This window comes from Glycine max, chromosome 14 (genome assembly GCF_000004515.6).
Source record: "Glycine max cultivar Williams 82 chromosome 14, Glycine_max_v4.0, whole genome shotgun sequence".
Taxonomy (NCBI): domain Eukaryota; kingdom Viridiplantae; phylum Streptophyta; class Magnoliopsida; order Fabales; family Fabaceae; genus Glycine; species Glycine max.
Window position 1 is genome coordinate 20,520,529 of NC_038250.2, and position 12,011 is coordinate 20,532,539.

The following is a 12,011-nucleotide window of genomic DNA, read 5'->3' on the forward strand; positions in this document are numbered from 1 at the left end:
TGTTGCTGCTCTTAGACGCATCATTTAAATTGTTGTACATATGCACTAGGGCGGCAACTCCTCATGCATAGCTTTCACTTTGGGTGAGGTCTCGAAAGGCGTCCAAGAACACGACATGCATGTGTGTTGCACTCTTGTTAGCAAAAAGAGTGCAACCTAGCAAATGCAATAGATAAGCTTGAGCTGCTACAGTCCAGTGTGCGGTATCACATTTGCTACGATAAATGTCTCACAACCATGATAGTTGTACATATGCCCCATGACACTGTATTGTCTCAACTCTGGCTTCATCTGCATTCACTTCAAGTAATTCCTCTAACAACAACACCGCTTCATCAACATGAAGAGTCTCGAATCTATGGAAGGCGCCTGTGATAGGCAGATGAAGCAAAAAGGCCACATCATCGAGGGTGATGGTCACCTCTCTTACAGGAAGATGAAAATGACTAGTTTCCTTATGCCACCTCTCCACAAAAGCCGATATAAGTCCTTGATCACCAGTGTTCAATGAACATGCGATCAGAGGCCTCTCAATTTCTAAACCTTCCTTCCATGGGAGGATGAACATCCTCAGCAACAAAGGCAACTTCCCATTGCCTATGTGTGGATGCTGTAGGCCTTCATCGCTGGAGAGCTTCATCTGAATCACAATTATTTTTTCTTCCCAAGGCTCTTCCTATAACTCTGCCTAGAGCACAACCCAAACCTCTGTTTTTAACCATAATCTGCAAATTTGAACATACATAAAAATTTATGTAAAAATTCAAACAATACTTCAATCAGTTACTATTCAATAATTCATAAATAAAAAATTATTGTATATATATATATATATATATATATATATATATATATATTTTCAAAATCTATTTTAAATTAATTTTATGTAATAAAAATAACTTATTTATTAAAAAGCAACTTAAAAAACACTATAGTTAATTACATAAAATAACAAAATTTTTGTCTCCTTGCCTATTTTTTTTTAAAAAAACTAATATATAATAATCATAAATATATTTATAGTTAAAAATAAAACAATAACTATTTCAAAATAAAAATGAAAATAATCTATTTTTTATTAAAATATATTAACTATTTAAAAACAACATTCTAACCAATCCCTACAACTCATACAAATGTATGTGTTATATGGGTTTCAAATACATTTTTGTCACTTCACTCTTAAATTGTTAGGTACACTAGTAATGATGTTGGATGCACAGTTAACAACAACCGAATGAGTGATGCTAGGTGCACCCAGCATTATTGCTGGTGCACCTAGCATTTTAAGTGAATGGGCAAAAATGTCCTTCACTCAAGTTGATCCATATGAGTCATATGGATTAACTCGAGTCATATGACTTATACGATCAACACGATCCGTATGACTCATATGGATCAAGTTCATCCGTACGAACCATACGAATCAACTTGATCCGTATGTTTAAATTATACTTACGGATTACATGATCCGTATATTTTATACATATCATGTAATCCGTAAGTTTAATTTAAACATACGGATCAACCAAGAACTCACGTACCTTCGATGCAGGATAATTTTGAAATTAAAAAAAATACTGGGTGCACAAGCAATAAAGTCGGGGGAGTTGCTAGGTGCACCCAGCAATATTGTTGGTGCACCCAGCAATTTTAGTGAATGGCCATTTTGCCCTTTAAGTTAAAAATTTAAAAACGCGCTCCTCTTCTCGGAAGACCACTGCTACTTCTTTTCTTCTTCCATTCCTGTTGATCCTCCGTGACACCGCGAGCCAAGCTTTCGTCTTCTTCCGGACACCACGAGCCAAGCTTCTTCTTCTTCTCCGTCTTCTCCGCGAACAGCCTTCGAGGTTAGTCTCCCTAACTCTCCATTGCTTTTACTATCTAGTATTGATTCAGCAGTGGAACCTTAGGATAGTAACCTTAGGGTAGTAACCTTAGGGTAGAAGACGAGAGGGGAGAAGATTAGAGTATGCCGGAAAAAATGGCGGAAAAGGATGACGGCGGTGTCTTCCGGAAGACCCGTTAGGGGTTCTTCCGGAAGTTCCGGAAGAACATTTTCCGGAAAGTTTCCGGAAGAAGTGTTCTTCCGGAAGTAACCAAACGTCTTCCGGAAGAACACTTCTTCCGGAAGACTCCCGGAAAACCTCTTCCGGAAACTTTCCGGAAGAAGTGTTCTTCCGGAAGAATTCCGGAAGACGCGCTCTTCCGGAAGAACTTTCAAAATTCCGGAAGAACTTTCCGGAAGAAGTGGTTCTTCCGAAATTGTTCCGGAAGATCCACTTCTTCCGGAAAGTGGTTTTTTTGTTTTTTTTTTTTGCTTTTTTTTTAAAAAAAAAATTTAAACAGAAATTGTTTTGTTTTTTTTTTTAAATGAATCATTGTATTTATTTTGGTTTTTTTTTTTGCTTTTTTTTACTAAATATTAATTTGTAAATTATTTTTTTTTTATAAAAGTAGTTGTGTTTGTTTTTGTTTATTGTTTATTTTTTTAAATTAGTGTTTTTTCTTTAAAAAATGAAGTTGTCTATTTTTATAATTAAAGTTGTGTGTTTTGGAAGTTTTATAAAAATACTAATTTTGTATAATTAATTAGTTTTTTATTATAAATGAAGTATTTTATTTTCTAAAAAAATTGTGGATGTTTACTAAATAATTTTTTGTACATTAGTTGTTTAATTTTTTTAAAAAAATTAAGTTGTGGATGTTTAGTAATGAATTATTTTTATATTAGTTGTGTTTTTTTTTTAAAATGAAGTTGTTTATTTTTTAAAAAAAAAATTAACTTGTGGATGTTTACTAAGTAATTTAGTTGTGTTTTTTTTAGAAATGAAGTTTCTTATTTTTTTTTTAAATTAAGAGTTGGATGTTTACTAATTAATTTTTTTTACATTAGTTGTGTTTTTTTTTATAAATGAAGTTGTTTAATTTTTTTTTAAAATTAAGTTGTGGATGTTTAGTAATGAATTATTTTTATATTAGTTGTGTTTTTTTATAAATGAAGTTGTTTAATTTTTTTAAAAAAATTAAGTTGTGCATGTTTATTAATAAATTTTTTTACATTAGTTGTTTTTTTTATATAAATGAAGTTGTTTAATTTTTTTTTTTAAATTAGGTTGTGTATGTGTGAAAATAATTTGATTTAAGTTAGTCTTATTTGTTTATAAATGAAGTTGTTTTTTTATAAACAAAATTGTGTATATTTTGACCGAAAAAAAATACGTGTTCGACATGATTTACAGATCATGGCCAGAACACGAGGTTTAGGTCGTGCCATAGGTAGAGTTGTAGGCAGAGATAGAGCTGCTGACGAGGATGCTGACAATGTTCCCGAGAGGCGTAGGCTTATTGCCTCAGCCCGTAGGCTACGCGTTCATCAGATGACTACAGAGGGACGTGATAAGGCTGAGGACGTCGCTGACATGACTGATGATGTCCCTGAGCAGCCTACGGAGGCACCTGAGATGCGTGAGGACGCACAGGGTGCTGATAGTGGTGAGGGGTCAGATGGTGATGATGCTGCAGAGGGATTCCCTGGTGGTCCACGTGACCCGTCAGTGCTGACATCATTTGTCGAGCATGTTGCACATGCTGTGTGGAGTGGACAGGTATTTTAATTTGTTAATTATTTGTCATTGTTTATTTATTTGTTTGTGATTAATTTTTTTTAATAATTGTATAATTTGTACTTCAAATCAGGAACGTCCTGATTTGAAGTTAGTGTCACATGGGAGGAAGGTGACACTGATTGGGAGGTCAGTTCCTGAGATTGAAGGCATGGTGGCTGCCACAGGATTAAGTCCACTGATAGATTGTTCAGTTATTACTGGCGATCCTGGACTTATATCCGCATTTGTGGAGAGGTGGCACAGTGAGACTAGCACCTTCCACCTTCCTGTAGGAGAGCTGATGATCACATTGGATGATGTGTCATCCATCCTACATTTGCCCATCACTGGCGCCTTGCACAGTTTCCACGCTCTTTCTACGGAGGAGGCCAGATTCTTGCTTACGGAGTTGCTGGAAGTGTCTGCCGAGGAGGCCAGAGCCGAGACAGCACTCACACGTGGAGCATATGTACGATTAGGATGGGTTCGTGACATTTATGAGACCAGATGTCAGGCCCGGTGGTGGATTTTCGCAGCTCACGCTTATCTGCTGCACCTTGTCGGTTGCACTCTTTTTGCTAATAAGAGTGCAACATACGTGCATGTGGTCCACCTTGACGTTTTCCGGGACCTCGCTCATAGTGGTGGTTACGCTTGGGGGGTTGCGGCGCTGGTTCATATGTATGACCAGTTAGATGAGGCTTGTAGGACCACCACCCGACAGCTTGCGGGGTACTTGACGCTACTTCAGGTAAATTTTGTGTTTATTAATATGTTAGGTTCGATTATGATTTAAACATATTTTTATGTTATGTTAACCTCAATTATTGTGTAGTGCTGGATCTATGAGCACTTCCCTAGTGTGCACCAGTGCGTGACTGACAATACATACCAGGAGACGTCCCCACGTGCTTCCCGGTGGTTGACGTCGAAGGCGCACATGAAGGGCATCACAGCATCACAGAAGAAGGTCTTCCGGAAGTTACTCAGACCCATTCCGGAAGAAGGTCTTCCGAAAGTGTTTTCAAATAGCACTTCTCAAATACGGAACACGGGACCACCGAATCTCCAAATACTTCACGGGACCACCAATGGAAACTGCAAAAGGGACTACCGAAACAACAACAAGCAACCAAAATGGAAGAAAGAAAGCAGAGAAGAAACAAGCAGAGAAGAAAGCGCAGTAAAAAGAAGCGTGTACGCGTTAATTTAAAGAAAATTACACAAGGGTAAAATCGTCATTACATACGTATTAAATATTATTTTATTTTTACTTATTATTATAAAATGAAATTTCTTTTTTCTTCATTTCGTCATTACATACGTTCACTGATTATTTAATTATTTATGTATAATAATATTAATTATTTTATAATTTAGTTTATCCATTAAAAGTAAATTATTACAAAATAATTTTTTTTTTAACAAAGGTAACTTCCGGAAGAAGGTTCTTCTGGAAACTTCCGAATGACGTTCTTTCGGAAGTAGTTTGTGGGTACTTCCGGAAGTCACAAATTCTTCTTTCGGAAGAAGTTTTTTTCTGGAAACTTTCCGGAAAACCTTTTTCCGAAAATTTTCCAGAAAAACCTCTTCCGGAAGAAGAATTATTGAAGGGCAATTTCGCCACTTCACTGTTTGCTGGGTGCCCCAGCAATAATGCTGGGTGCACATAGCAACTCCCTAAAGCCGGTGCACCTAGCAACACTCCGGCCGAATTCCAAATCTCCCCAGTCCCAAAAATAGCCCAAGCCCATCTTAGTCCCCTTTGGCCGTTCCAAAAAACGAATAGATAACATAACATACCAAAAAACGAATAGATAACATAACATACCAAAAAACGAATAGATAACATGTGCTCTTAAACCCTTTTTTCACTCCCAAAACCCTCTCGTTCACTTCACTCATCGCATTAACAATGAAATGAACAGCAACACATCACAACAACAATGATTCAACTTCACAGAACCTTCTTCTCCACCACCACCTCCTCCGTTCCTTCCTCATACCCTCTCTCTCTTGGCCACTTCATGGTCTCTCTCTTTAATTTTCCCTTTAATTTTCTAATTTCTTTATTTTGATTATCCTTTCAATAACGCAATTGTGTTTTGCTTGTTAAACGACGTCGCATTGCAGTTGCAGTTCAGGGCGCTCCAGGCTCCACCAATTGCTCTCGCGCCGCACGCCACGTCATCCCTCATCGGCGCCACCGTCCAATGCCGAACGCGTCTTCTCTTCCCTCGAAGGGTTACCGCGAAATGCCACGCGACGTCGTTTAGCAATTTCCGTTTCCCGTTTGCTTTGAACTCCACGACGTCGTTTGGGGGCAGCGTTTTCTCGAGGGGGTTTGCGACGCGCGCGGCGGAGAACGGTAAGCAGAAGAAACGGGCGAGGGCTGCTGTCGTTCGCGGAAAGGAGAAGGACGAAGGTGTGATAAATGACGCCGCGCCGAAAGAGTTTGACAATGTGACCGCTTCTGAGGGAAGTTTGGGTGAGAAGAAGAAGAATAAGAAGGGATCGTCACCCGTCGCCGCTAGTGGCAAAGAAGATGAGAAGAGTGTGAAGAAGAAAACGGCGAAGAAGAAGACCACGACGACTTTGCGGAGCAAGAAGGTGGCTGCCAGCAGCACCCAAGAGGATGGTGCTGCTGAAGCTTCTAAAAAATCTTACAAAGGGAAGAAGAAGAAGGATTCGAAGGTTAGTAATTGATAGTTTGGATAAATTTCTCGATGAACACTTCTAATAGAAGAAAATAAAAAAGAAGGTAAAATGAATTAAGCTTTTTTCCATGAGTTAAAATTAGCTTATGCGTTAGATTCAGCTCTTGGAGAAGTTAAACGTTCGAAATTTTATAATAGTTCAAGGGTATAAGTTGTATAAGATGGTTTTAGCATAAAGAGAAAACATTAATTACCAACTCATTTTCTTCTCTGCAAGTGTTTAACTATAGGTTCTTATTGTCTTGGACATTAACTGCATGAATACTTTGAATACTTTTAGTATAAATTTTGTACTTTTATTTTTAAAAATTTTATGCCAATATATAAATGAAAATACAATAATAATATGATAGGTTTTAGTGCTTTATTATGTCTGTGACTAGTGCTTATTTTTAAAACATTAATTCTCTCTTGTGAGTTAAGGTTTTTATTTTATGTTAATTGTAGATAATTTTGTATGTTGTGTATTACAGTTGTGTTTGTGTCGTATGGATTTAAAAATTTGCTGTATTTTTGTGTTTTTGTTATATCAAATTTGTGTCCCGTGTTGTGTCTGTGCTTCCTAGAATGACACTAATACCGTGGTTATTCAGAAGAGTTTGACCGAGAGTGCTATTGAAGAAATGCCGGAGAATTCTGCTTCTGCAAAGGACGAGTTGAAGAAGAAAAATGGGAATTCTAGTGTGATTGAAGAGGTGAAACCCCCATGGAATTTTACGTACAAGCCATTGTATCCTCCCACTAGAAAGTCTGTGGTGGTTGTGGAGTCTGTTACAAAGGCGAAGGTTATTAAGAGATACCTTGGTGATATGTATGAAGTCTTGCCAAGCTATGGTCATGTGAGAGACTTGGCTGCAAGGTCTGGATCAGTGAGACCTGATGATGATTTTAGTATGGTGTGGGAGGTTCCGCCGCCTGCCTGGACTCATTTGAAGAGCATCAAGGTTGCACTGAGCAGGTACATTTTCCCATCCGTCGCATCCACTTGCTATTGTTTCTGGCAGCATTGGATGGTTTTACTAGTATAATGGTATTTTGTTGGTGTATGTCTTTTGGTATATAATCTGTTGGGAGCTAATCTTGGTGTCCATTCAATATGATGTTATTAGAGTAATGCAAATGTGTCATGATTACTTGTGTGGGGTTGTTTTAATTTCATGTTTGTATGGATATAAGTGGTTGACTGTGTCGCATGGTAGTGGGTAAGAGTATTGGGTAATGGGTACGGTAATTTTTTTTTTTTGGCTAAAATATGTTTTTCGCCCCTATCAATATTAAAAAGTTCAAAATCTGTCCCTGCAAAATGTTCGGTATGTTTTTTGTCTTCATAAAACTGAAATGTATTGTTTTTTGACTTGGAGTTAGGCTTGGATGAATCCGAGCCTAAGTGTTTGATGTGTGTCCACCAAAAATTGGACTCACAGAGTTATGTCACCAACCCACACCCAAACATCACCTCCTGCACCATTCACGACCTACCACCACCCTACCCATCTCCTCCGCGCTGCGCTGTCACCTGCACCACCTCCTTGATCATGCCACTACCCACATGAGCACCCTTTGCGCCGCCGACCCCAACGCCACCAGATTTGATGGTGGTGTTTGGCTGGTGCGGGTAGTGGCGCGTGGTGGAGTAGGTGGTGCAGGTGGCGGCACGACGGGTGGGGCTGTTATGGGTTTGGGAGAAAGGGGTATTTTGCAAAAAAAAAATCCGAAAACTGTGATTTTATTTCTTTTCACTACAATTTTTGGCGGTTTTTAACCTCTGGAAATTGCATTTTATAATTTAAGTTTTAAAAAATGCCACATAGGCTCGGATTCGGGCCGAAAAAACACATTTCAAGTTTTATAAGGGTGAAAAACATATTTTAACCTTTTTTTTAAAAATGAGAATACAGGCACAACACAATATATTAAGTAAAATATAATTATTTTGATATATTGCTTAGATTTTATCGATTTATTTTCTTTATTTCTTTGTTTTTAATATTGCTGATATTTATATTGGCTTGCCATCATCATTTTCTTATTACCGGTCTATATCCTCTTGAAAAATTTATTGAAAAAAACATATTCATTATGTGGAATAAGAAATGAAGAGAATTTTCTAAATTGGCTCCAGCGATTAGCATTAGCAATGCTTCAATTTATAGGCAGGAGGATTACAAGATAATAATGACAAATACAATTCTCAAGACACAAATTAAAATAACACTATTTCCTATGAGACATGGATTGACTATTAATATGATTTAAATCTCAGTGATATACTTCAATCTCCAAGAATCATAATCTAATTTAAATAAGAATACTAAATTCAAGACTTCAAGTTATGATAATAATCCCTTTATTAGTATTAAAAGATTTGAACATAACACAATCAAGTGTTGATACTGAGGCAGACATATAATAATAAGAAATACGAATATTGGGTTTCCAGTAGCACAGGTACAGTATGTATATGCTGCCAATTTTGAAGTATACGTGCATCATAGGTGGTTGACAGCATGTATCCTGCTTAATTCATTTTATGTTATTTGACAGAGCAGAAAACCTTATTCTTGCATCGGATCCAGATCGTGAGGGAGAAGCTATTGCTTGGCACATCATTGAGATGTTACAACAACAGGGTGCTCTACACGATAATATTTCCTTAGCAAGAGTAGTCTTTCACGAAATAACTGAAAAATCCATAAAAGGTGCCCTACAAACACCACGAGAGATTGACGTAAATTTGGTTCAAGCTTACCTTGCTCGGCGGGCTCTTGATTACTTGATTGGGTTTAACATTTCACCATTACTATGGAGGAAGTTACCAGGTTGCCAATCAGCTGGAAGAGTTCAATCTGCTGCACTTTCTCTTATATGTGATAGAGAAATGGAAATTGATGAATTTAAACCGAAGGAGTATTGGACTGTGGAGGTTCAAATGAAAAAGAAAGAGCTGAGATCAAACAAGAACCTTACTTTTCCTGCTCACTTGACCCATTTTGATTCAAAAAAGTTGAATAAGTTTTCAATTACTTCTGATACCGAGGCAAGAGATATTCGAAGCAATATAAACTCAGCTGATTTTCATGTTGTTAGCTTGAAAAAAAACAAAAGTCGAAGAAATCCTCCAACACCTTATATAACATCGACACTTCAGCAAGATGCTGCAAACAAGTTGCATTTCACTGCAAGTCACACAATGAAGGCACTAGAATTTTTATTTATTCCTAATCTATTTCCTTACTTATTCACAGCTGTTATGAATAAGATTTGCCTTTCCTGTGTAATTAATATTTAATTATGTTTAAATTTAAAGTCTTCTAGAATTACTTTTATCATTAATCTCAATTTGCCTTCTGAGTGCAGCTTGCACAGAAGCTCTACGAGGGAGTTGAACTGTCTGACAGTGTAGCAGTGGGTCTGATAACATATATCAGAACTGATGGACTCCATGTAGGTATCACTTTGGTTGCATGGATGTGATGGAATGTTGTGAACTACTCTAGATGCATTGTATATCCATATATCATTAATTTGTCCACAAAAGCTGATCATACCAGCTCCAAATTCTCTTTTGTTGTATCCCTCACCCACCCACCCACATTTCTCTTCTGTAACAATCATTTCATTAATCTTATCTGTTTAAACATGATCACTAATTTTCCATGATTCTTCCTATACTAGGTCACAATTTTGATTTTTATTTGTGGGTTTGCATGTGTGGATGGCATGCTTAAACATTCTTTTTGTGAACCCAGTAATTTTGTTTACAGATGATTGTTTTTATTTTAACAACTCACTGTAGTTTCTTCCATAGATTTCTGATGAAGCTGTAGCTAGTATACGCTCGCTGATCATTGAAAGGTGATTTGCATTTCTCCATACACCTTTATAGTTTCTACGCATGTTTGCTATCAGAGTTTCATCATTACTACTGATTATGTATTATCATTTTATCACCATGTGACCTGAGCAACCACATTACTAGCTATTTTACTAAACAGATTCTTCAAACATTTGTTTCTGTTGGAGATCTCATATCAACTAGTGATGAGGCCAAAGTAGTTTATTAAGTGGGAGACAACCCTCACCTTAAAAACCGGTTTTGTTGGGTTGAGTTAGGCCTAAAACCTATAATTTCTAAGATGGTATCAGAGACTATCCTAGATCCATTAATGGACCACCCACCATATTTTTCACGCACCAAGCCCATAAGTGTTGGGCGTGAGGTGGTGTATTGGGAAGTCCCACATCGGCTAGAGATAGTGTCGAGATACATTATATAAGTGGGGTGCAACCCTCACCCAATGAAGTGGTTTTTGGGATTAAGTTAGATCCAAACCTACATTCTAAGATGGTTTCAGAGTTTATTCTAGATCCATTGGTGAGCCACCTGCATTTGGTACTATTAGAGTAAGTCATATGGATGTATGTAATATGTGAGAATTCACATTAGAGTTAGTTTTGACATCTGTACTTGACAGCTGTACCTCTCCACTATATAAGGAGACCATGTATTAGTTTGTCAGTGGTTTAATAAAATTCTGTTTCAACTCCTTTTTCATTTTCGCTCTGTGTTTTACTCAAGATGGTATCTAGAGCTATTTGATAAAACTGAGTGATAGTGTTTGAGAAGGTGAGAAAGTGTTTGAGAAGATGAGAAAATTGAGAGAAAAAACTGGTATTATTACTAGACTGAAAAGTTAATCTGAGTTTGTTACAATGAGATGTATATATAGACCTCTGAACCTTTACACTAGCAGTAACAGAATCTAACTAACTAACAGCAAAGGCTAACTGAATTAACTAACAGACTAACTGAACTAACTAATCGGTTATTAGATATCTAATGCTAGAGAAGTGCTGTTAGCAAAGGCTAACAGCCCTTACAAGTACAAAATTACAAAACTGTTTATACAGTTATACAATACATGCTCTAATATTTTAATATCCCCCCTCAAACTCAAGGGGAAGAGTTTTCAGAAGAAATACTCTTCACATTGAGTTTGTCTCTAAGTATCTCAAATCTTGCTGAAGAAAGAGGCTTGGTCAGCACATCAGCCCGCTGATCTGTATAAAGTTGGGTCATGAAAAATATCAGCACCATGACGAGATAGTTCGCAATTAGATACCAAAAACTTCGTACCCCATTGCCCGGAGGCTCTTCGCTATGCGAAGGTGTGGGGGAGGGATATTGTACGCAGCCTTACCCTTGCATATGCAAAGAGGCTGTTTCCGGATTCGAACCCATGACCAACAAGTCACCAAGGCACAACTTTACCGCTGCACCCATTGGATAAAAAATAGAATGAGCTTCAGCCATGTGAGTTTTGTGAAGTAAGTCTCGAATGTATTTACTCTGAGTCATCAATATAGTTTTTAGGGAGATATTTGATCTCTAGACCCAAGAAATAATCCAAATGACCAAGTTGTTTGAGAGAGAATGCAGTGTGAAGTTTGGTTGTGAGCTGCTGAATTAGAGAGGTAGAACTACCTGTGATGATTATATCATCCACATAGACCATAAGATAAATAGTATGAACCTGCTGCCTGTAGATGAAAAGAGAAGTGTCACATTTGCTCCCTTCAAATCCAAACTGAAGTGGAGTAGATTTCAGCCTATCAAACCACTGCCTTGGAGCTTGATTCAAGCCAAAAAGAGCTTTATTTAGCTTGCAGACCAGGAATCTATCAG

General features: G+C 37.4%; 2 protein-coding genes across 2 annotated transcripts in view; both read left to right on the forward strand.

The window, feature by feature from the left end:
* The first annotated feature begins 1,682 nt into the window (after positions 1-1,682).
* On the forward strand, positions 1,683-4,133 carry LOC102667293 (uncharacterized). Its single transcript, XM_026125392.2, has 2 exons — positions 1,683-1,850; positions 3,243-4,133. The coding sequence occupies exon 2, from the start codon at positions 3,246-3,248 to the stop codon at positions 3,615-3,617; it is 372 nt and encodes a 123-aa protein (XP_025981177.1). The 5' UTR covers positions 1,683-1,850; positions 3,243-3,245; the 3' UTR covers positions 3,618-4,133.
* A 1,303-nt stretch (positions 4,134-5,436) lies between these two features.
* LOC100778913 (DNA topoisomerase 1) overlaps positions 5,437-12,011 on the forward strand; it is a 38,831-nt gene continuing 32,256 nt past the window's right edge. The window contains exons 1-6 of the mRNA XM_006596101.3: positions 5,437-5,638; positions 5,742-6,302; positions 6,919-7,283; positions 8,870-9,521; positions 9,683-9,769; positions 10,134-10,180. Of these exons, the coding sequence (XP_006596164.1) occupies positions 5,555-5,638; positions 5,742-6,302; positions 6,919-7,283; positions 8,870-9,521; positions 9,683-9,769; positions 10,134-10,180 (1,796 nt within the window). The 5' untranslated portion in view covers positions 5,437-5,554. The remainder of the gene's footprint in view (positions 5,639-5,741; positions 6,303-6,918; positions 7,284-8,869; positions 9,522-9,682; positions 9,770-10,133; positions 10,181-12,011) is intronic.